Source organism: Podarcis pityusensis, assembly GCF_964106645.2.
Source record: "Podarcis pityusensis genome assembly, chromosome: 8".
Lineage (NCBI taxonomy): Eukaryota > Metazoa > Chordata > Lepidosauria > Squamata > Lacertidae > Podarcis > Podarcis pityusensis.
Window position 1 is genome coordinate 34,428,222 of NC_138033.1, and position 24,166 is coordinate 34,452,387.

Sequence of the window (24,166 nt, forward strand, 5' to 3'; positions counted from 1 at the left end):
ACCTCCGAAAAGCAAGGAGGCGCCCAGGGCCAGACCTCATTGATCAGCCGCTGATCTTGGCAGCTACCGGTACCTGTTGCAGTGATTGCAAAAACCTTGGGTGGTTTTTCTGCCTCTGTGGAGGAGACACGGTGCAGGCCCAGGGCAGAGACATGGACTTTAAACACACACACACTGCTCATCTAGTTAAATAGATTTATTTGCAATTTTTAGGCAAGAGAAACATTTCTGATACTAGGAGTGGGGCGGTGGGTGGAGAACGACAGGCAGCCCAGCGAGAAAGTGGGTCCCTCATTTAAGGCAGCAGCTAAGATCAGCCATGGCAGCAAGGACCTTTAGGTGGGATAAGCAAACTCCCCCCCCTTCTCCCTTGGCCCATCACCCCTGCAGAGCCAGAAGGGGGTTCACAGAGCCAGCTAGAGCAGGGTCAAGCTAGTTTAAAGAAGAAGGTGGGGGGACTCTCCCCCTTTCCTTCCCCTCCCTACCCTGATTAGAGGCTTTCTGTACAGCCCTTGGGACTCTGTCAAATAACAGAAGGCAACCTTCAGCTTTCTGCAAACCTGAAACGGTCTCAAAACAGTTAAATAGCTGCTCCTGGATAGATAGGACACCCTCCCCTATTTAATCCAAAAGAGAATTCCTGTCGCTTCTGTCACTTGCCCACAGGATCAGGCTTGTGACCTGCTGGCTCCAGCTCAGATCTCCTGCCATCTTTCAGACCAGGGCAGAGGGAAGGAAAGTGACTCTCGATTATGTAGGTCTGAGCTAAATTATTATTATTATTATTTATTTGATTTATATATCACCCTTCATCGCAAGCTCACACAGCCCAAAGGTTCATAAATCACTTGGCCCTGGAAGAAAGAGGAGGAAAGGGAGGAAGGCATTTGTTGGATGCCTCGTGAGAAAGGCCCAAAGCAAGTGGATTCCCCAAGGCATAGAGAGAGAGAGAGAGAGAGAGAGAGAGAGAGAAGGGAGAGTTGCTTTTTTGCCACCACCTAAGGACCCGAACAGGCCAGCTCAGCTTCAGTTGTGCCCGGCCTAGAACAGGAGAGCATAGTTCAGGCTGAGGACGGCTGCACACACCAGCAGCTGGAGCAGGGGGGTGAGGGCTGCCACCTGCTTGGCCCCATTGAAGTGCACTTTGCCATCCAGTTTCAGGCAGCTGGTCTTGGGCATCGCCGGGCAGCACTCCTGGTAGCAGGGCACCTTGGACCCCGCGGAGCAGGGCGGGCCAGCCGTTTTGCAGACTTTGCTGCATCCAGCCACAAAGTGGGGGCCGGTTTTCTTCATCTGGAAGGAGAGAAAGGAGCACGTGTTGGCCCACACAAGTAGCAGACACAGGAACCAGCTGGCTGCTGTTTCAGGCGTTGGTGCTGTGTGGGGGCCCAGTATCAAGCAGGGTGCCTGCAGAGGGCAGCTGGCACTCGGGGCTGCCGATGGGGATTTGGCGGGCCTCCCCCTTTCTTCCTCAGACTTCAGATCTCTCGTCCTAAAAAGCAGACTTCCATTGGATGCTCCACCACCCATTTAGCTTACTATTCTCATTTCAGAATCCTCACGACAGCCATCAGGGTGTGCATTTGGCCCCTGCCCAGCCCTTTCCAGTTTGCCTTGTGGCACCTGCTGCTCTCTTGAGGCACGCAGCTCCTGCTGGTTTGTAAGGAGCTTACAAGGCTCAAGCTGCATTCTGAGGCACTGCAGCAACAGGGCTCCATTCAGAGGGCAGAACAAGGGCTTGGGCGTTTGGAGGGGAGTGTTATCATTTCAGGAACGTTACCTCGCAAAAATCAAAGCCCACAATGCAGCCAGCTGCGTGCTTCTGTCCCTTGTAGCATCCTTCTCCGTGGCAGGTGAAGCTTGAGCACACTTTCCCCTACAGAGGGAGGGAGCGAGGGAGGAAAGAGAGGCAGGCCATTGAATTGTGGACACCAGGGCTGTGCACTGGATTCAGCCAAATCCCCAGACAAATCAGGACTGTTCAGAAGGACGCATGCATTTGTCAAGTTGGGTTCAGACAGTCACACATCTCTGCAGGTTGGACTGGATGGCCCAGAGCCATCTATGGCTGTCAGGAAGGAAGGAGAGGCGGGCAAGGCAGACAAACCCCACAAAAAAGCCCAGACTTTTCTGGGAGGAGGTGGGCCCAACTTCTTTCCTGCCCCCAGGGATCTCCCCCTCTGCTCAACAGTTCATCAATTAAATGATTGATCCAATGTGTGTGGGGTGTGTGTGTGTGCACCCCTGGTGTTGGGCAGGAGGGAGGACATAGGAAAAGAACCAGGATCCCATTTCCCACTCATCCACCCACCCACTCTGAGGATGCCACCTGCCCACTTGCCCCGCCAGCAAACAAGCCATCCCTGCCAGAACATGAAGTGACACCTACATTTTTGGGGGGTGCTTTGGTGGTGGTAGTGGTGGGCGCCGGCGTGGTGGTGGGCGGCAGGTCACCTAGAACAGACATGAGAGATGGAGGAGCTGGCTGAGGCCCCCAGGACTTCTTGACCGATGGGAGAAGCTGTCATGCCAGACTGGCAGGTTGGAGAGAGGCTGGCTGCAGGCTGAAATCCTGCCCTTCAGCTGCTCCAGGGACTGAGTCCCCAGAGCCAAGAAAGGCCTCTCTGAGAAGGCAGCTCTGCCCAGATGCCCCATAGGTCAGCTCAGCCTCCTCAGGGAGAAGGAATCCTGCCAAGCAGAGCATCCTAAGAGGCCTCCCATTGGGGGAGCTTACCGTAGGCTGTAGCGTTGAGGAGCAGGCAGTTTGGGGAGCTACAGCACTCCATTGAACACAAGTTCATTCTGATGGTGCCATTCTGCATGCACATGTCGGTGCCGTTGATTCCCCCACACTCACTGCTGCACCGGGCTGTGTAGCTGGTAGTGTTGAGGCGGAAGAGCTGCAAGACCCACCAAAGGGTTAGCAGGGCAAGGCTGACAACTGACCATCGCTGCATTATGATCCATGCAGAGAAGCAGGAGTGGCTGGACCCGACAGCCCCACCTTAGCTGACCCCCCCCCCCACTTGTAAGGACACAGTCCAGGATGGAGGCCAAGGCCACCCACAGTCCTTTGCAGCCTCTTCGGGGGGGGGGGGCTTTATTTTATTATTATTATTGGTTTATATACTGTACCACCCTTCAAGATCTTATGGTGGTTCACAGGATAAAAATACAAGGTAAAAACACAAGTCAATAGTTAAAACAAAAACATCAGAACAATACCTCCCAAACACATTTTAAAAGGCTATAGAGTATTAATCAACTTTATAAAACCCAAAAAATACGAATACAAAATACAAATTGACATATAACACTTTAAAACTGTTTAAAACAACCCCGCACAAATAGGCAACACCTCTTGGCTCCCTACCTCGCAGTGTGTTGCGTTGTGGCAGGTCTCTGTGTTGTTCCCATGAGCTTCGTCATGGTAGCATCGCTCCCCGGAACACTGGAAGCTCTGGCATGTGAGCTGCAGAGGGAGATGGAGCTAAGCCTTCATGGCAAGAAAACTAGACAGCTGCCCTGGCCTCCCCAGGCCAAGCATCCTCTGCCCTAGTAGCACCTCTCACCTGCGACCTGGACCTAACCTGCCACCTCCACTTGGGCCTCCCAATTGAATCATTTCCTGGTTCATCTCTCTCACATACAAACCTGCCCAATGAATACTTCCATCTGCAGGACGTCCCTTCTCACCAAAGGGCTGCAGCCAGCCAGGAGCAGACACTCCATGCCTGCCCCCCACCCACACATTCCCAGTCCATCACCTCCAACTGGGAAATGCCCAACACACACACCCCACATACAGCAGCGTCATGATGGGTCAGTTTCTTACGTTCATCATGCCTGTGCTGTTCGCTGAGCTGCTGGGGACGAGGGGTGCTCCTGAAATGGGCCCAGGCTCTGAAAGAGGAAGCAAGAGGTTAGTAAATCCCTTGGTGTGCAAGCCAAGGAAGTCTCTGCTCCAGCTAATGGTTTCCTGAGTGGAGCAGAAGCCTTGACTGCAACTGAAGCCATGCTTATGTTTCAGGAGCTGCATATAGGAAAGTGGCAGGAAGTTCCAAGGATCCGCCTCTTCCTCAGCCTGTGCCCCAGGGGCTGTGCCCTACACAAAACCTTCCCCTTCCCAGCACATAGCCAGCCAGCCAGCCCTCTCACCTGCCAGTATACAAGAGTTCCAAGTGCTGAAGTGCAGAACAACCCAGAGGAGAAAGATGCCTGCAGATGGAAAAAAGAAAGACCATGTTTGTTTGTTTCTTGAAAGGCAGAGAGAAAAAGCACCTCTGTCACCCACAGCTCACTGTAGGGGACCATCAGACAATGTCCCATCAAGTCACTGATGGATCCCACTGCAGACCACTGTTCTTTAGGGCAGTGGCGGAGCTTCATGCTCCGGCACCGGGGGTGGAGAGCAGGCAGGGGCATGGCTGGCACACGTCCGGGGGGCATGGCACACTGCCTGCGGGGGTGGGCAGCCAGCAGGGGGGGGCAGCCATGATGGCACCCCACCAGGATTGTGGTGCCGGGGGCGGTGCACTCCCCCCCGCCCCCTCTTCCTCCGTCAGTGCTTTATGGTGGGGCTCTTGTTCTTTTACCAGATGGTTGGGCAAGCAGAAATCCAACAAACAGCCACTCCCCAATACTACCCCGGTTCCTCTGACTTGCTCAGGAGACACTCTGTGTCTTCCAAATATCACCTTCGCCAAGGAGCGAGTCACATGTCAGGCTGTCACCTCTGCCAGAAATTCCACCACAATGAAGCCTCTTACCCTGGGCTGGGAGAATCCGGTGGTTGTTGGGACATGCCATCTCGAGCCAAGGGGATCTAATCCTGTAGGACCCTGCAGAGTGGGCAACAGGGAAGGAACATACAGTATGTATGTGTTTCTCAGATTTCTCAGCACGCACACCCCAAGCACAAGGAGGCAATGCAAGCAACCCCTAAACTCAAGACAAAGCTGTAGAAAGGATCCTATACAGGGTCTTGGCAGGACCTATTTCAGTTCTCTAGGAGCAATGGGTCGAATGAAGCAGGGGCCCTTTGCACATTCCTCTGTTTTGGTCTTCTCATCCAGGTAATGAGGCTGTGCAGTCACTGGCTAGGAATCTGATCAGGGCATCAGCTGTGCCCACAATAGTCAGGAAGGCGGTTGCCAGTGGACCCTTTAAAAGTGGCTCACTCAAGGAGAAAAGGCAGAAGGAGATGCTCTGGACTGCCAAGCCATTTTCTCCACCTGGCCAGTATAGTTGGAGCCAGCTGGTTCACCCCAGTGCAGAGCATCTGGATCTGGTCACAGTCTGCAAGGACAGAACTTGAGCTGCCCCAAGTACTGTAACATCCACTGGAGGGAGTCTGAACAGAAGACATTACCCCGGCCTTTCTGGGGAAAGTCAGCTGAGTCTTTCTCTATGAGAGTGATTATGGACAGGCTGCTGTTCCCCGTCCCTCACAACAGCTTCACTGCCTCAGGCTGTTGCTAGATCCCAGCCCTGCAGCACCTCCCGGAACAGATGCTACCAATTTTTAGCCATGAAGTGCTAAACAAACCCAGCAAAAGGAGAAGACCCGCATGGAAGACCATCCCCCTTCCCCATTATTTCTGTGTGGTGTCATCTGTGTGCCTGATGCTTTTACAGGAGGGCAGCACCTTCCTTTGATGAGCTTCCAGTCTTAAATATGACCACAAAGAGGAGAGCAAGCAAGCAAGCAAGCTGGATATGCCTCCGTTTTGGCTGCATGGCCTTGGGCTTCATTGCAGAAAGCCAGGGATGGGGTTTTGCAGGCAGGCATCCTGGGAGGCAGCTCCAGGCATGCAAGAGGAGCTGCTGGAGGGAGGAGACCTTGGGATGGCTGAAGGCTGTGGAAAGGTCACAGGCAGAGAGGCCTTTAGCTATGAGAGCAGCAAAGGGATAAGGCCATGCCAGGCTCTGCAGGGGGGTGCATCCTGGATTTGGAGCAGACAGGGAGCCAGTGTAGAGACGGGTGGAGTGTCACTTTCTGGTAGTCAGAGTGACATGGTGAATGTTTAGTTGGCAGTGTGCTAGAGACGAAGCGGGAACAAGATGAGAGTTGACAGTGGGGGGATACACCGCAGGAGTCATAGGAGCTGCAGAGAAGCTGAGTGAATTATTTGTAGCTCTCTTCACGGCAGATAGTGTAGGGCAGTTCCCGGTGCCTGAACTAACCTTTGCGGCAAGTCTAATAAACTAAGACAGATAGTGGTGACGAGAGATGACAATCTCTCGTCATAAAAGGAAAACTGCTGGACTAAATGGGCCAGTGGCCTAATCCAGCAGGCTCTTATGTAGTTTTGCTATGTTTTAAAGGAAAAGGCACAGTTACCTCAACCTAAGGAACTTCCTTGACAAAAGAAAGTGAGTGCCAATTTGGAGCATCAAGTTGTGCACATTGAGGTGCATTTTTAGTAACTGCCAAGCTTCTTTTGCTCAGACACTCAGCAAAACCTAACACTGAGCAAGTCTTAGGGAAAGTCTGTCTGCTTTTGAATGTGAACTGATGGATGGGGAGGGGGTGAGCAGCTGCAGCTCTGGATCACTTTATCTATTGCTGGGGGTTGGATTAGGTGACCCTTGAGGTCCTTCCAACTCTACAATTATATAGTTCTATGATTCTCCTACAATTAGCCTCATGCATCTTATTCCATGTGAAGCTTATTCCAGATTCTAAGAGGACAGGAAGTGCCATTATGGGTCGTTGCTGGTATAGCCTTTTCCCGCAGTGTTGGAAGACACCCCCCAACCTCCTCTTTGGGAAATCTTGCAATGTCTTCGTAATTAAAGCAAGTCATTAAAACAGTTAATATATCTTCATCAGCTTTATAAACTACCCTAAACGGAGTAATGTTTATTGGTAAGACTTTCATTAAAGGGTAATCATTTTATGTCTCTATTCAATACTTATTTTGTTTCGAAGACACATAGCGTGACTATTCCCAGGGGGCTTAGCAACAAAATACAAAGGATTTAACAAGTAAACCCCAAGAAAAATGGGGGGGGGGACCAGCAGGACAGAATACTTGCTTAATGCAGGAGCATAGAAAAATCTAACAAGCAGAGTTAGCAAGTCAAAAGCAGAATGAGAAAGTCTCTGACTGGTGCAGAAAACACACCAGTCAGCCATGGGCAAGCCTCCTCCAGCGAGCACATTCCTGTAACCAGAAGTTGCCCCTGCCTCATCTCTAGGGCACCCCCATTATCTGCGCCGGGCATATTGGCAGGTTTGCGCAGGATAAATTCAAGGAGTCCATACCATCTGAAGCTTCACTGGTCCACTGTGGGACCTTGACTTGTGCCACCAAGAAGAATGACCACCAGTCAACATCCTGCAGAAGATTCCTACATTCCCGCATTGCAGGAGGTTGGATGAGATGACCCTTGAGGTCCCTTCCAACTCTACAATTCTGTGATTCTATTATCTGTTCCCACCAGCAACAACGGCTCTCGCACTGAGCATTTGGCTGCTCTGTGTCTCATTCCCTGGTCAAATCTGCTTAGCCTTTAGCCTGATAACCCTCCAAGGCCTTGATCTCTTGTGGTGCTTCGTTAAGGCCATTAAAGCAGCTGCTGGTGAAGCGGTCAAAGGGGTAAGAGCACTTGCAGCAACAAGTACAAAGACCTAAGAAGGCTGTGGGCTGAGTTCCAGGAACCCCTGCAGTCCCCAAGCAGTGGCTGCCATGGAGACTGGAAAATGACACGCCCAGAGGCCCAGGGCTCCTCGCTAATGACATGTGCTGTTGTCCCAGCAACCCTGTGTTTGGTTGAGCCCCAGAGGAAAAATGGGAAAGCTGTAGACAGGCATCAAGGACAGAAACCCTCAAGAACAGAAGCCTATATCCTACCAGCACCTCCGGCCAGCCAACCCACACCCAACAGTCAGCAAAAAACCTTGTCAGCTCAGCCCTGGGTCATCCCCACCACTCTTGACACCACTTTGGAAGCTTGGGGGACACAGCTGAGCCATTAGTTGAAAAAGTGGGGCCTGGGCTCTTCCCTAAAGGCATTGCATATCTGAGAAAGATACCAGAGTTTGGATGATGAAGTGCAGCCCATTCACTTTCCCAAAATAGAGGTTTGCCAGAAAGGAACTGAACACCAAAGCTCACACCACAATGCTCTGTGTTCCTTTGCTTGGTTTCAACCCTCTTAGAACCCCAAGGAAGCGCTTCAAATTCAAGGGAGTCCTCAGGAACCAAAGCATGTGAGTTCTAATCCAGAAAAATGTACAATCCACAGACCATCCTTCCAGCTAAGGAGCTGGAGCTTGGTACGGTTTGGGGAATGTCTTTTCTTTCAGAGGGCCTCCACCCCACCTGATCGCTGCTCGCTCAGGATCCCATCGTACGTTAAGGATGCAGGTTGAGGAGCCAACTCTGCTTCATCCAGGGATGGATTGTCTCACTCAGAAGCCCAACTCAATACATTTAGAGGACCAGTCCCCTCTGTAGCAGGCAGGTTTCTCATACATACACACTCTCAAACATGCACCCCCCCCGCCTTCCTTAGCTAGTCCCCCAAAGGAACCCACCAGCTGCGCTCACTTACCTCGCCCTAGAAGCCTGTCTGAGCAATGTCTTCCTCTTGTGCTGGCAGAAGAGGTGCCCCTTGGGGAGCCCTCCTCCCCGCCCAGGCAGAGATGGCACCAACCAGCAGGTAGAGTGGAGTGGTGGGAGAAAGGAGGGGTTTGCTTCCATGATGCTCTGGGCAACCGAGGGCTGCTCTCCCCACATGGGGCCCAGAACACATGGCAGGATGATGCACAATCACCAAGGCTGGCTTCAGGGAGTCTTTGAGTAAAGGCATCAGAGCACTTAAGATAATCCTCATAAAAGATGGGGAAAGGAGTTCCAGCCTTCCCAACAAAGACTGTATGCTGTTTACAATAAGGATTCTAACAATTCAAGCTTTTCAGACAGACCTCTGGTATCAGAAAGACCTGCATGTGCCGCTCAACAGCTGGAAGTACCTCTCCACCTATGAAACATCTTGCAATGGGATAAAAGGTTAGGCTGCTGTGGAGAGGGGCACTACTTGGGGGGCAGGTCCACAATACTGATTGGCATAGACTGGTGTAGGTGAACAGAGATAAATTAAGGTGGTGGGGGTGGGGGGTCTCACCAGCAATGCAGAAATGGGGTGGAGTGAAGGGGCAGGAGACTTGGGGTATTTGGGACCACCCCCCTCATACTACCCCTGGGGAGAGGGGACTACCCTTTCTTTTTTTAAAAAAATCAGTCTTTAGAGTTGGCTAAGCTTGGAAGAGTCAACAGGAGGATTTTAGATTGTTCTGAGACAAATGGCCAGGGAAGGCGTCTTTGGGATGGAAGCGGGGAGAGACTGCCAGCTTTGAGGATGGAGCAGCTGCCTTGCTAAAAGCCGCAGCTAGGAGGAGGCAAAACCTACACCCCACCCTTTCCTAGAGACCTCCTCACCTGGGCGATGCATTGCAGAAACTTGGCAGAAACAAAAACCTTGCCAGACAAAGTGCAATGGCCACTTTGGGGAGGACCGAGAGGGAGTTTCTCAAAGAAGAGAGTCTGGGTGTGTGTCTAAATGCTGCCAATACAGTTTATCAAGAAACGGAGTCTGTGTGACTGTATATAAATGCTGCTGTTCCATTACAAGTCTAGGGTTGTTCCTCAAGTGAGATGGAATAGGTTCTAAACTTAGGCCCCCCCCATGCCAGAACACCCCAAATCTCCCCCAACCAGGGCACCCAAGAACACAGCTCAGCCAAACCGCCCTCCTCCCACTTCCAATCAGGCTGCAGCCACCCCCAGGTGCCCATCAGGGCCTCGCCTTCCTCAGGCAATTACAGCAACAAATCCATCCCAATTAGGGTAATTAGCCACGCTCTCTGTTCCCAGCAGGTCTCTGGGGTCCTTGGGTAGCAGCACAGAAATAACAAGAAAAAGAGGAACTAAACCCAGGGAGAAGAGAAACACAGAAAGCTGCCTTATACTGAATCAAGACCATTAGTCCATCTAGCTCAGTACTGTCTGCACTGACTGGCAGCAGCTCTCCAGGATTTCAGGTGGGAGTCTCTTCCAACACAACCAGAAGATGCTGCAGGAAACTGAACCTGGGATCATCTGCTTGCAAGGGAGATGCTCTAGCATTGAGGTGTGGTCCTTCCCCAAACAGAGACAGAAGATACAGATGTTACATGTGGTGGGTCATGTTATGGTATTCCCTTGTGGCTTGCCAGAGCAGCCTCCACCGCCACCACCACTGCAGCCACCTTGGATGGTTTTACCTCCTTTTCCAACTAGATTGCAACCCCCTTGTCGCATATGCATGAGGCCTGCAAGGGCATGCCTGTCCTTTCCACCCAGCAACTCCCTGCCTCAAAGCCACAATAGCTGTTTTCCAAAGCAAATGGCCCTTAAGACAAGTGTTCTGCTCAGAGGGAAAGGTGCATGGAGGCATTAGGACCCAGGAGCTGGAAGCAGTAGCAGGATATTTACCAGCAGCTGCTGAAGTAGCGGGTGGGTTTGGGGAAACCTAGTGAACACAATTGCCTGTCACAGCCAGGCCTTGAGTAGCTGCAAACAAAGGCACTTTCTTCTTTTCCTCCCCGCTCAACTGAAACAGAAACAAGCCTAGTGAACTACAAGGAGGGACAAAGGAACAACCCTAAAATCATAGAGCAGTGGAGTTGGAAGGGACCCCAAAGGCTTGAGTTCAAACCCCGCAATGCAGGAATCGCAGCTAAATAATCCCTGGCAGATGGCCATCCAATCTCTTTTTAAATATATCCAATTAATGAGTCTACCAGCTTCTGAGGGAGTATTTTGGGAAGGGAAAGTTCAGCTCTGGCTTAGTTCTCAGTGAGGGACTGAATCTGTGCCTTGTGTCCCACTTTTAGTGAACAAGGCTGCATTATGTGTGAAAGAAGCTGGGAGGAAGCCTGAACGTGTCTATCAAATAAAGCTGCAGACCACACCAGGTGCCCATTCCTTCTGCCTTTAAAACTAAGGTTTATTTTTTATGAAAAAATTGTTACAGGAATCATCACCCTGTGAGCTGTAAGTGTCCTTGAAGCACCCGTTCCCATGGAGGAGGGAAGAACAGGCACACACGCAACAGGGGAGGTCTGGGGTGGGGTGTGTCGGGCCAACGTCTCCTCTGATCACAGCAGGCCTTGGCGCTTCAGATCTTCGTAGGTCTTCTTGTTGACCACGTTCCCACTGGAATCCTCGTATTCCTCCTAGGTTGACAGAGAAGCCCAAGTGTGGGGAAAACCAGGAGAGCAGTACCAGGGCCCTAAGGTGAAGGTCTCCCCTACCATGGAGACAGCAAATCACTGAAACCCAGAAGCTGCTGCCACAGGTGACAGAAGCCTCTGCAGGCACCCTGCCACTGGGGGAGAAGTGGAGCGGCATCGGCCTCAAGCGGCAAAATGGGATGCGCTGCCTCTGCTGAGACTCTCTGAGGAGCCAATCTTGTCCAGCCTCCTTTGGCCAATCAGATGCTTCTGGGAAGCCCTGAAGCAAAGCAGGAGAACAACAGAGAGCATTCCAGCACCCCTCTATGCTGCAACTGAATATGGAGGCTCCACTGAGCTGTCATGCCCTGTTTCTGACATTCAGCCCTGAGTGCTATTGCTTATGCGGCCGAAACACCCTCACCCAAGCACAAAAGGAAGGAATCAGTAGCCCAGGGAGAAACCAATGCACAGAAACATGTTTAGACCAATGAAACCCCCCAGCCAGTTAACTACATGCTGGGAGTGGGGTAGGAACACACAATAGATACTTGTGTAGGAGGGGAAATAGGGTGGACAGTTATGGCGGAAACAGCCAATCTGGACATGGGAGGAGCTCCGCTCCACCCTGGGACATTTCAGGGCAGGCTCCCCTGGTCACATGACTAGTAACAACCAATAGTTCTTATCCCCCTTGACTTCAGTGGGCTTTGCTAGCCAGCACCAGCCTTTGCAATCCCTTTGCTAAACATTGGGGACCTTGGTAGAATTTGGCATGGGGACCAAAGCACACACCACTAACCCCCGGCCTGGTCCTCCCAGTCCCATTCCCAACAGACAACTGCAAGGGATGTCCCAACCCAGCTTACTTCTGTGTCCGGCTGCCACCTCTCCGAAGCCTTCTGTTGCTTCAGCTTTGCCCACACTGTAAACACATATGCACAAAATGTCAGAGGCGACTGTCAACTGCTAGCTTCCAGTCACAACCCAAGATACCCAGGTGGAAGGATAGCTGCTACTCTGCTTGGGGAAGCACCAGAAGCCCCGCACCCCTGCCCAACCAGGGGTAAAGGATCAGGCTCCTGCCACACCACAAGTTGCCCCTCTGAGAAGCTCCACCCACCCAGTCACTCTGCTGATCCTGGCACATCAGCAAAGAGGTAAATAAATCACACAAGCCAGCAGCTGACAGAGCAGGCCCATCACTCTGACAGGATGGCCCCCACCCCCCACAATGGCAGCCACAGGCAAGCTCAGGGCCAGGAAGGCAACTTATGGCTACTTACATGAAACAGCATCTTCAATCTGCGTGACGTTGGCAAAGTGAGCTGTGTTGGGGATGCCCAGGCATCTCATTCCATGGGCGTGGCGCCATTCCTATGGAACACAGAGGAGCATCAAGGCTTGGCCATGACGGAGCTAAAGTGCTCCGGGGGCGGGGGCAAAGAAGATGCTGGCTTATGCCACTGCCCTCCATGCAGAACTGCCACACAACCTGGGTCTTGAATAGAAAGCTAAGCTAAAAAGCAGCCAGTTGGGAAGGGTCCCCCCCTCCACTGCACAAGGGGGCTCTGCAAGTGTTAAGATTCAAGGGCTGCTGCCTAGCAAGAGCCCTGAACCTCATGCAAGCTGATAATTTGTTCCGAGGCCCAATCAAACACACACACTCCCCAAACAAATATTGTGGCACTTTCCAGTGTCCTACCGCAAAGTGTCGTTGGAAAGCTTTGGGCCCACGGTAGGTGTAGTTCCCACAGATCTCACAATTGTAGTTGATGTTCAGGCCGTGGAGCTTATACAGCCAATAAGGGATGGGCTGGAAGGCAAGGAGGTGGGGGGGAGGAAGAGAGAGTGAGCACACAAAGCAGTTGCTTTCTCCCATCCCCTGGGGTGTGCTGCGAGCCCCACAATGAGCCGGGCTTACTTTGCCATCCCACCCAAGGGGCAAGTTCTTGGGGTTGTAGATGATTTCATTCTCTTCGTCTTCACTCTCACTCTCGCTGATCTGTTCCTCCTCCTCCTCCTCGCGTTCCTCACCGGTCCGTGCCTGCTTGCGCTGCACATTTTCATGAGTCAGCTGCCGCTGCTCCTACAATGGGTGGGAAACAGAGCCAGTGAGTACAGTAGGAGGCCTACTGAACCACAACAGAACCCCAATGGCTAGGGAGAAGGATGGGAGAGAGCTTACCCCAAGAATCTCCACATGCTCGTAGATCTGAGCCTCCAGGAAAGCCAAGTCCTTGTTCCTCTCAGTGTCCCTGTCAAGGAAACAGCTTGATGAAGGGATAAGGATACACACACCCCACCCCACTTGCAGCGCCAAGAGGAACCACATGGGTCGCACAGCTCAGGTTGCTAGTCAAAGCTAAGGCCAAGGACAGCATCTTTCCCACCCAGCCACTGACAGAGCAGGAAGGAAGCAAGGAGCTGCCCCTCTGCAGGAAGGTGATCTGAGCAGGACATGTTCAACTTCACCCCAGCCATGTGCCTCACCGCTTGCTCCCCTTTGTCTTTGGGTTCTTGGCAAAGAGAGAAGGGTCAAGGGCCTCCAGAGACTTGCCCTTGGTGCTGAACAGCCTCTGAGCACGTTCCTCTAGAGTCCTGGAGAGGAGGAAGAGAAGAAACGCATTATGTGCTTGTATCTCCAGATCCGGATAAACCCAGAGCTCATCCAAACAACCAGACCTCTCATGTAAGAACGTATGAGCCTGCTGGATCCGGCCTGTGGCCCATCAAGTTCAACACCCTTTTCTCACAGTGGTCAACCAGATGCCCCAGTATGAAGACCACAGGCAGGAATCGAGTACAAGAGCACTCTCCTTTCCTGTGGTTTCCAGCAAAGGGTACTCAGAAGCATCACTGCCTCCAACTGTGGAAACATAGCATAGCCATCAGGGCTAGTAGCCATCAACAGTCCTCTCCTCCGTGAATTTGTCTAACCCTATTTTAAAGCCACCTATGTTGGTGGCCATGACTGCCTCATATGGGAGCAAGTTCCTTAGTTTAACTCTGTGCAGCATGAAGAAGTATTTTCTTTTATCTGCATTCAGCTTCACTGGGTGTCATACAGTGTCCAGCAGCAGCAACAACAACCCACAGCCAGCTCCAAACAAATCCTTTACTTACCCACCACATTTCAGACCCAAAGCCAGCAGTGCAGATTTCAGCCTGTCCAGTCCAAGGGAGGCCAATTCCTGTGGGAGAATGCACAGAGCTGACATGACTTGGATGTAAGTTAACCATCTCCTTTCCCTCATCTTGCCGGGCAATGGGTAGCAGGAACTTAGCCAAAGTCCCTGCACACCAGAGACAGCAAAGGCGGTGGCAGCAGCAGCAGCTGTTCTGGAAAGCTCGGAAGCTGCCTTATACAGAGGCAGACCACTAGTCCATCTAGCTCAGTATCGTCTACACTGACTAGCAGCAATGGTTCCCCAGGGTTTCAGGCAGAGTCTTTCCCAGCCCTAAACAGAGATGTCACTGGGGATCAAACTTGGCACCTTCTGCATGCAAAGTAGGTGTTCTGCCTCTGAGCCGCAGCCCTTCCCCTCCTGCTCCCTTCCCAGCACCAACAAGACAGGCTCACAAAGGCAAACAAACCTCCCAGGAAGAAAAAGCTGACAGGTCCAGGTGGGCCCCAGCATGGGTGAGGGCGCTGCTGGTCTCTTTCTGCCAAGAGACAACAAGAGGGTTAGTGGCTCAAGATCTCCCCCGCCCCCAAAACACAGTCCAGAGCTTTGGTGGCCAAATACTTAGAGCTCCTAAGGTGGTTCAAGGAGCCTGTCAGCAAAGACCTGCTCCATGGGACCATGATCTTGCCAAACCTCCAGCTCCCACCCCATCCTGGGCACTGCTCACCGGCCAACCAGGGAAAGTGCCGTTCTCCCACTTCTTCTCAAATTCTGCCTGAATTTTGCCAAACAGCTCATTCTGGTCCAGCAATGGCTTCACTCGGTCTGTATAATCCTGCAGGTATTCCAGGAGCATCTCCAGGTACCTGTAGCAATCATCAAGGGAAGAAAGGGAAGAGGTGACGGCCTCATACTCAAACAATGCTCCTCACCCCGCTGCGAGGAGCCCACCAACAGAGATCCTACACAGAAAGATGCCAAACAAGGTTTATGGTTCTTTCGGCTTGTTACTAAGCCCACGTGGGTGACAGAGAAAATCTGGTCACAATGGATTTTGGGGGGCATAAAACAACTTGAATGGCTTTAATAACTTTAGGAGCAGAACACAAAAATTAGCCCAGACTGATAAAGATACATTAGAGGCTTTGGAAGAGTTTAATGTCTGTTTTCTTCCTCCCCCCGCCCAAAAGTTCTGAGCTCTCACCTCCTGTATTCAGCATTTTTCCTCTCCTTAGGAATGTCAAAAAGCTGGTCAAAAGTGGACAGGTATGTGATATAATCCAATTTCTGCAGAGGACAGGGAAAAAGAGATAATTAACTGTGACTTCATGCAAGATCCCAATGCAGGCACTGAATCGTTTCCTGAATAATCCCTACTTCCTGCTGCTCACCCCCTTAGCTCCATTCCATTAGGTGGAAGAGGGAGACAGAAAGGCCAACTCTAATGGTTCAGCTAGTACCACCTGCCTCCATTTTGCTCTTCCCAGAACTGTCTCCCTGGTTATTAAATATTTCTGTAGCTATTAAGAATTAGTGCTTGAACACCTGTTGCTTGTTCCTTCTCCATTCCTTTTTCCTTCTGTTTGCACTCTAATGCATGCTATACTTGTTGGTGGGCAGGGCCATTTGGGTATAGAACAGAGGACAAGAGATGCTTCCAAATCCTAGACAACCTGGTTGGAAATCTCACCTCTGAGGACTTGAGGTTAATGTACTTGAGATAACAGTCATGCAGGTCCAAGTAGCGGCCATATCCTTCTTCATCAGTGAACTCCACAAGGTCTGCAGAAAACAAATAGAGACAGACAACTCAGAACTGGCATAATGAGGAAGAGAACTGAATCCCCAGGCCAAGAACCAAAGAACATTTCCTCTAGCTTGGCTACAGGTGCAGATGAAGACAAGCAAATAGCAATCTTGCAGAAATAGGTCCTCTGCCCATTTGTTCCAACTATCTGGAAAGTGTAATGGGCATCAGAATAGGAGGCCAAGCAAGGGGTTATGCCAGATAGGTTAGATTTAAAACTTACTCTGAGCCTCTTCACTGGGATTCTCCCGGGCCTTCAAGAGCTCCTCAAACTCCACCGACATCGGCACACAAATCTACAAGGGACAGATTACTACAGGTGTTTAGGATTAACAGGCCAGATAATGAACAGGTAGTAAATGCAGTGATACCTGATCCAAAATACATTAGACCTTATGCTAGTAGTTAGACAAGACATGAAGGAAAGAAATAAGTTTGCGGGAGACAACAGAAGACTAAGGGAACAGACACATTACAACAGTGGTTCCCCAAGTGGGTGGTATCACCTCCTGGGGTGGGGTGGGGTTACTTAGGGGCTGCTGCAGATGTGCTTCTACAAGCATGTTTTTCGCTTATTTATGATTGACCAGGATAGAGCCTAGAATGAAACACTTTCTTCACTTCTTACTGCTTATTTCTTTTACTCTTATCACTTTTGAGGCAATTTCTGATTTGATATCCTGCACTATTGACAATGGTTTAAAAGCTCCTTGTTGCATTTCCAACATCATATTTGGTGGAATGTGATTTTGGTGTAGTCATCCAACTTCTCTCCAAGCAAAGAAATCAACTCTTACAAAACATGGAGATTTAAGGCTCCTGCAAAGTGACTTTAAACCAGACATTGGGAAACGGATTTCACTTTATCAAGTCTGTCCATCACATTAAGAATTTACTGAATAGTAAAGTAGTTACTAAATGTGGTAATTAATAATCTTGCTAAATAACTATCAGACTTTGAAAAGCAAGTATTACTGGATCAAGTTCATCAATTTTGTTGAATTAATTAAGATAAATAGTTTTAATTGGATTTTGAATAAGCGTGCAATTAATTGTTACTGTTGTGCATTTTATTGTGTTATTATCTTCTTTAGAGAGTTGTGCAAACCACTATTCTGAATAGTGCTTTTTGTAGGGCAAGGAGGCACTGGAGGTGAATTTATGGAACCAAGGCGGAATTAGCATGAAAAAGTTTGGGAACCACTGCACTACCAAATTTTGGGAGGCAGACAAGGAGAGAAGTTGAACAACTGCCAAAAGGTTTTGGGAAGAAAAGCAGTGTGTATTTGGTGCATAAAAGGACAGCATGAAAAGAGGTAGTGGAAATTGCTTCCTGTATGCATCTTTCCATACTAGAAGCAAAGTTCAAACTAGAAAATATAGAATATAGGCTACAGCAGACAGTCAAGTCACTTTCACAATACCAGAAGCAACCATCCCAGGGTCTTCAGACCTAGTAGGGCAACTAGTCAGTGGTGCTACTCCTTGAGCATTCATTACACACACACACAACCTCACCTCATTTGGGTGTTTCCGATGGAACTCTTTAATCTGCTTCAAACGATTGTAGAACTCAGCAAACTCATTGGGCCCTGAAATGGCACTGAGTTCTTCCTTCCGCAACCTATAGAAAACAGGAGGAGGAAGCCTTTTCAGATTGGCTAGCAGGATTGCTTGCAGAAGGAGAAAGAAATAAGGGCTCTGACCTGACTGGTGCTGCACATGGAACAAGGACAACAGCAGGATTTTAAGTGCCCCCCCTCCCTTCCAGTACCCATTCAACTGGAGGCCCCCACCAGGTCCTGCTGGCTCAAAGTCTGCGGCCCCCTCCCCAAAGAAACTGCCAGGGAGGAAGACCCTTCTTACCCGTCTTTGTCATCGTACAAGTCTCTCAAGTTGCCGCTCACCTCCATGTATCTCTGGAAGGAAAAGAGGGACAGGGCCCACGAGTCAGCCATAACAGCTCTGGTGGCAGCAGGAGGTGGCTCCCCAAGTTTGAAGGGGCTGGGCTTCATGGTAAAATGGCAGCAGAGCTCCCTGCCCACCTTGCACCATCAGCTTGAGGAGCTTTCACCCCTCCCATACCCAAGAATCTCCTGATCATCTCCTGATGGTCTCTGCTGACTCTCCAGAGAGGAGGAGGCGTGTCCTGCCCATCTACTTATTCTGCCCAGCAACATATCAGTGTGTGTGTGAGAGAGAGTCAGTCAGTCAGTATATCGGAGAGAGTGAGAGTGTTAGAGATCCTAGAGATAAGATTGCTGCTAAGAGCAGCTGCAGACTCTCAGTGTAGCATTGATTTATGCTTAGAATATTCAGCTCTGTATGTCAATTTGTATCATAGTTGTAGTTATAGAATAAAAGGAAGATATTTTACAGAGCTGCTCTCCGAGTGGTTTATACTCTGCAAGACTCTGCAAAACTCTGCTGCGCAACGACTGTATTATTGAGACAGTGAATCCGGTGCTCTCAGCTCTGAGCTGTGAGTCCACAGCACTGTGACCGTTTCCTGTGAGAAGGAGGTCTCTGGCGGTGCTACCCAGCTCGCCTAGCCCAGTCGGGGTTGAGGTGCAAGAGTCCAGTTGGTGCACTGGCTCTAGGGCAATGCTGACATCGGTTATGGGCCCAGTCGTTGTTCCAGTCGTTGTTCCAGTCATCTGACCTGACGTTGTTCCAGTCATCCCAGTCGTCCCAGTCGCCAGAGGTTTCTGTTGCTGATTGCCGGACGGTGGAACGGACGCTGCATGCTGGACTGATTTGCGGTGCCCAGAAGCAGAGCTGTTTTGGAGCAGAGTATTCAAGCTGCCGCTGTTGCTGTTGCTTGATTTATGGAGGTATGTTGCTGACTGCCAAAGAAAGAAGATAGCATCCCTGTTTGCCTGTTAATTGCGCTCTGAGTGGGAGAGAGAGTGGCTGAAGGAGTCAAGGCTTTATCTGTGTTGCACGAGGGAAGTGTCTTGCTCTAAGTAATAGCAGACATGGCCTGTGCACATTCTGGCCAGATGGCTCTGTCCTTTCCTCTCCTCACGCCTGAAACCTATGCAGTTTGGCAAGTAAAGATGAAAGCGCTTTTACAGAGGGAAAAGCTATTTCACACGATAGAAGATGACCCTCCAGATAAGGATGATGATGATTGGGCTGAGTGGCATGCTGCGGACGTGAAAGCCCGAGGGACAGTTGTTTTGAGTGTTTCGGACCACTTGCTGGAGCTTGGAGGGTCGGGGGACTGCACAGGCTGTTTGGCATGGGTTGAGAGGTGTGCATCTGGGGCGGAGTGCTGGTTCCGGTGTGATTTTCTTTGGGAGGCTGTGCGGGCTGCAGTTGGAGAGGGGTGGTGATTTGCCTAGCCATCTGTCTCAATTGGGGCGTCTCAGACAGGACCTTGTTCAGCGAGACCTGGCTATTTCAGAGGCTGTGTTTGCAATGCTGATGATCAATAGTCTAGATGAGTCTTATGATGGAGTGGCTGCCCAGATTTCCACAATGCCTTCTGACCGGCTAACAGAAGATTATGTGTCTAGCGTGCTCTTGAATGAGTGGGATCGCAGACAGGCTGTTAGAGAAAGCCGGGACTGTGCTGTTAAAAATGTGCTTGAAAATGTGCCTGAGTCTTCAGCAGGGGAAAGTGAAAGTGAAACTGCTGCTGTTAAACCTTTGAAATTGAAGCGGTGCTTTTCGTGTGGAGCACAAGGCCATTTGAGTTTCCAGTGTAAGAAGTCTTCAAAGAAGAAGGGAAACTTCAGAGGCAGAGGGGGAGGAGGAAGAAATCCCCAAGCACCTGCTACTTCAAAGGCCTTGATCTCTCGCTGTTCCAGTCAACGTGGGCGGAGTTTCTTCGTGGTCGACTCTGGCTGTTCAAACCACGTGGCCAAAGATAAGAATCTCTTTGTTCAGCTTGAGAAGCAAGAGAAAGAAATTCATCAAGCAGATGGGACAGTTCTCACGAGTGTGGCTCAGGGAACTGTGTTCTTAAAGAGCCTGAATGCAACTATTAAGAATGTCCTGTATGCACCTGATATTCAGGACAATTTGTTGAGTGTTTCCCAGCTTGATCGTCAAGGGTTTAAGGTGGTGTTTGCTAAATCTCGCTGTGAAATTCTTAGAGATGGCAAGCTCATTCTGTATGCAAAATGTGTAAATGGATTGTACCAATTGCCTTTTGTTTCAGGTACAGGCACTGCAGAAGCAACTGAGAAAGAGTGTTGCAATTTATCTGTAGATAAGAATGAGAAGTTGCATGACCAATGTATTCATTATTACCATCGCGTTTATGGTCATCTGAATTTCCAGGCTGTGGCAAAAATGCCTGATATGGTTCAGGGTATGAAGTTGAAAGAATGTCCCTACCACATGAAATGTGTTTCTTGTGCAGAGAGTAAGGCAAGGCAAGCTCCCAAAGGTACAGAGTCTGGGAGAGAGGCCAAGAAACCATATGAAGTCATTCATGCAGAGTTAGTGGGGCCTCTAGCGCTCTCTAGAGGCAATTCAAGGTTTTTCATGGTTCTGATAGACTCCTATTCGAAATATGTTTGGGTCTATATGCTGCAGAAAAAGGCTGGAGAGGGTGGAGAGTTTTGTTCAGAAGAGTTTGAAAGTTTTCTTTCTGAACAGGGCATTGAGCATAGGACCGCCACGCCCAGATCACCCTGGCAGAATGGTTTATGTGAGAGAGTAAACCAGACCCTGCAGCAAGGAATCAGAACGCTGTTACATGATTCAGGGCTGCCCAATCCTTTTTGGGCTGAAGCTCTTTCGTTTTTCTGTCATGTGTATAACAGGAGATACCAGTCTAGTGTAAATTGCACCCCATATGAGATGCTTCACGGAAGAAAGCCATTTGTAAAGCATTTTAAAATTTTTGGTTCGGAGGTTTGGGTGCACACCTCGCAGGGTGACAAACTGAGCAAGCGTGGAGAACATGGTGTTTTCCTAGGATATGAGAAAGGGTCTTATCGTGTTCTGATCACAGACACGAAAACCATAAGGCTCACCAGGAGTATTGATGACAATCCACAATGGGACGGAGTTGGCGTTTTTCAGTGCAATCCCATTTGTGATGATGGTGCTAAAGGGGCAAAGAAAGTTAAGAGGGAGGCAAGTGTTGTTGGTGATGATAATCCTGATGCCAATGTAGTTCCAGATGATGGCACAGATTATCAGAGCCCAAAAGCCTCAGGTGAGTCTGACGCTGACTCAGACTTAGCAGCTTCATATACTTTAGCTCCCCATTCTCCCAAAGAGGAGGAAGCACCAGAACAAGAGGATCAAAGAGTTCTGCGCAGGTCCGAGAGAACAACCAAGGGTGTACCACCGAAAAGGTTTTCTGAAGAGTTTGCAAAGACTGCGGTCACGAGCAACTCTGGTGGGGTTTTCAAACCTAGCATGAAGTGTGCTGAGAGTAGTAGCACAAAACGCTTTATTTATTTCCTTACCTGATATTTGAAGGAAAGCGTGTATTTGAGTTCTGAAAAATGGTTTGTTCAAATCTGCCTAATTAGAAATGTCAATTTGTATTTGAAAGGAAGAAATGTGTGTGAAGATTTTTCCAGAAGCTGCTTATTCAATGGTATTGTAAAAGTGTTTTATATGCCGGGAGAGAGATACCTGCAGATATGTTAACCAAGGTTGTAAGCAGAGAACAACTTTTGGAGTGTATGTGCAAATTGCAGTTATGTTAAAGATTCTTGAAATGGTCGGATGAAATGGGGGAGGATGAGGAGATTTCACCCCTCCCATACCCAAGAATCTCCTGATCATCTCCTGATGGTCTCTGCTGACTCTCCAGAGAGGAGGAGGCGTGTCCTGCCCATCTACTTATTCTGCCCAGCAACATATCAGTGTGTGTGTGAGAGAGAGTCAGTCAGTCAGTATATCGGAGAGAGTGAGAGTGTTAGAGATCCTAGAGATAAGATTGCTGCTAAGAGCAGCTGCAGACTCTCAGTGTAGCATTGATTTATGCTTAGAATATTCAGCTCTGTATGTCAATTTGTATCATAGTTGTAGTTATAGAATAAAAGGAAGATATTTTACAGAGCTGCTCTCCGAGTGGTTTATACTCTGCAAGACTCTGCAAAACTCTGCTGCGCAACGACTGTATTATTGAGACAGTGAATCCGGTGCTCTCAGCTCTGAGCTGTGAGTCCACAGCACTGTGACCGTTTCCTGTGAGAAGGAGGTCTCTGGCGGTGCTACCCAGCTCGCCTAGCCCAGTCGGGGTTGAGGTGCAAGAGTCCAGTTGGTGCACTGGCTCTAGGGCAATGCTGACACAGCTGTCCCTTCTGCCTCTCTGGTTGTCTTGAGGCACTTACTGCTCCTGCATCTTGTGTCACTGAATTATGCCTCCTACTTGCTTTCCAAGCTTTCTTAGTGCCACCTATGCCAATGTAACCAATGCCAAATGCCAATCTACAGGGGAGAGTCTGCTGGGACCATCAAGAGGCACCAGCTTTCCCACCTGCCTTGTCCCCTCCCAGCCCCACCTGGAACCCTTATAAGGCAAAGATGATGACTTAAGCATTCTTATCTCTTCTTAAGGTTTGTTTTAGGGAATGCTCTTTGCCTTTTTGGCAAAGTGTGGATATGTTCAGTTTTCAATCCTGCTGGAATCCTTCAGATATGTTATCATTTGCATTTGCGTTGTTTTGGACTTGCTTTCTTGCATTTGTATATACTCGTTTGTTCTGGGCAGCCGCCTTGGGAGCCTTCTTAGTTGAAAGGCGGCATATGAATAAACAGTAAGGTAAAGCCCCCCTCCCCACAAGACAAGGCCCGGCCTACTCACATCCTGCATGGCCCGCGTGCGGTGGTCCGAGTTGATCTGGTCTCGAAGCTGCTTAGAGGGAGAGAGAGACAAAGAGGGATGAGGGGGTGCGGGTCAGTCGCGGATGTGGGGCGATGCGGGGCCGGCGCCCCCAGCCTCCCCTTCCCCCTCCTCACCGTGGACTTCCGCGTGAGCATCTCCTTGACCATGACGTCCATCAGCCGCTCGCGCTCCTCGTGGTAGCGGCGCTGCTGCTCCAGGATGGTCTCCATGGCGGTGAGCAGCGGCAGCGGAGGAGGAGGCCGGTATTACGACTAGAGTCCCGCTCGGCGGGACCGGAAGTGGCGAACCCTCAAAACCGGAAGCCACTCTTCCAGCGGTCCCTCGCAGTTCCTTCCCCGACGCAGGAGAGTTCCGGCGGAAACACTATGGCTATAGCTATGGGGGTCGGCGCGGGATGTGCAGAGGCGGATGGGGCTGCTCGGGGTTGGCGAGGGTGGGGGATGAACCGTCGCACCGCCCCTTCATCCGCGAGCGACATTAACCCTTGCAGAGCCGGGGGGTGAAGGGACGAGGATTGTGCCCAGTTTTGTGACCATTCCGACACGCGAATGTCTCGTGGGGTTAGGGTTAGAGAGTCGCCCATTGTGCTTATTTTTAAAGAGATGGCTGTTTCGGCTCCTGCTGGCCCCGGAAGAAGCCCCCGTTGGGCCAGACGTGATAAAGGAGACACGTGTGTGTGTGTTTTGGGGGCGCCTGATTAAGTGATGAGACAGGACGCTCTTTGTGGGGGTACCCCACTCCCCTACTTGCTGCGTGGCGATTGCTGGCGCCCAACGGGCCAGGAGCCTTTCAGGGCCACCCTGCCGGAGGACCTTCCCTTGCAGCAGGTGGGCTGAGGTGGGGATGGGGTGTGCCTCAAATCAAGCTGTGCCCCGTCCTGGGCTTGGTGGAACACGGAGGGAAGTAGCGTCTTGGATTCGGCTATTGCCTTCAGTGGGAGGTCCATGACTTTCCCCATCCCCAGCAGTGGGGCGAAGCTGCCCTGTCCATCGATGTAGCAACCCCTGGCGGAGGACGGGGATGCGCGCGAGCCATACAGAACTCGTGATCGCCCAAAGTTGCCCTCCAACTTTGTGCCACAGTAGCAGTGCCTTTTCTTCCTGATAACTTGTAAATGTCAGATACTTGCCTTATAGCAGGCACGTCCAACAGGTAGATCGTGATCTACTGGTAGATCACTAGAC

At 50.5% G+C, this 24,166-nt stretch overlaps 2 protein-coding genes across 4 annotated transcripts; both read right to left on the minus strand.

Moving 5' to 3' along the window:
• Window positions 1-9: 9 nt before the first annotated feature.
• LOC308483321 (uncharacterized protein) lies at window positions 10-8,615 on the minus strand. Of its 2 annotated transcripts, XM_081017070.1 has the most exons (9): window positions 8,563-8,615; window positions 4,770-4,841; window positions 4,159-4,218; window positions 3,836-3,903; window positions 3,374-3,472; window positions 2,735-2,900; window positions 2,390-2,454; window positions 1,781-1,876; window positions 98-1,293 (listed from the first exon to the last, which is right to left on the minus strand). In XM_081017070.1, the coding sequence occupies exons 2-9, from the start codon at window positions 4,807-4,809 to the stop codon at window positions 1,042-1,044; spliced, it is 846 nt and encodes a 281-aa protein (XP_080873196.1). In that variant the 5' UTR covers window positions 4,810-4,841; window positions 8,563-8,615; the 3' UTR covers window positions 98-1,041. The 2 variants fall into 2 exon arrangements, with proteins under 2 accessions (XP_080873195.1, XP_080873196.1); XM_081017069.1 differs by lacking the exons at window positions 4,770-4,841; window positions 8,563-8,615 and having other exon boundaries at window positions 10-1,293; window positions 3,836-4,439.
• Window positions 8,616-10,969: 2,354 nt separating this feature from the next.
• Window positions 10,970-23,272, minus strand: SF3A3 (splicing factor 3a subunit 3). Of its 2 annotated transcripts, XM_081018040.1 has the most exons (17): window positions 23,096-23,270; window positions 22,941-22,988; window positions 18,026-18,078; window positions 17,678-17,783; window positions 16,383-16,455; window positions 16,043-16,134; window positions 15,557-15,639; window positions 15,080-15,218; window positions 14,822-14,890; window positions 14,351-14,418; window positions 13,718-13,825; window positions 13,413-13,482; window positions 13,149-13,313; window positions 12,930-13,040; window positions 12,511-12,601; window positions 12,094-12,149; window positions 10,970-11,227 (listed from the first exon to the last, which is right to left on the minus strand). In XM_081018040.1, the coding sequence occupies exons 1-17, from the start codon at window positions 23,189-23,191 to the stop codon at window positions 11,150-11,152; spliced, it is 1,506 nt and encodes a 501-aa protein (XP_080874166.1). In that variant the 5' UTR covers window positions 23,192-23,270; the 3' UTR covers window positions 10,970-11,149. The 2 variants fall into 2 exon arrangements, with proteins under 2 accessions (XP_080874166.1, XP_080874167.1); XM_081018041.1 differs by lacking the exons at window positions 10,970-11,227; window positions 12,094-12,149; window positions 12,511-12,601 and adding an exon at window positions 12,811-12,853 and having other exon boundaries at window positions 12,892-13,040; window positions 23,096-23,272.
• Window positions 23,273-24,166: the final 894 nt, after the last annotated feature.

Excerpts from the sequence above, each read along its gene's own strand:
- LOC308483321 (XM_081017069.1), bottom strand. The coding sequence starts at position 4,039 with ATGCAGCTCCTGAAACATAAGCATGGCTTCAGTTGCAGTCAAGGCTTC. Across the intron at positions 3,473-3,835 it reads ACAGCACAGGCATGATGAAC|CTCACATGCCAGAGCTTCCA; the intron begins GTAAGAAACTGA and ends CTCCCTCTGCAG. Across the intron at positions 2,901-3,373 it reads ACAACGCAACACACTGCGAG|CTCTTCCGCCTCAACACTAC; the intron begins GTAGGGAGCCAA and ends TGGGTCTTGCAG.
- SF3A3 (XM_081018040.1), bottom strand. The coding sequence starts at position 23,191 with ATGGAGACCATCCTGGAGCAGCAGCGCCGCTACCACGAGGAGCGCGAG. Across the intron at positions 18,079-22,940 it reads GCACGCGGGCCATGCAGGAT|AGATACATGGAGGTGAGCGG; the intron begins GTGAGTAGGCCG and ends TTTTCCTTCCAG. Across the intron at positions 14,419-14,821 it reads CAGCTTTTTCTTCCTGGGAG|GAATTGGCCTCCCTTGGACT; the intron begins GTTTGTTTGCCT and ends ATTCTCCCACAG.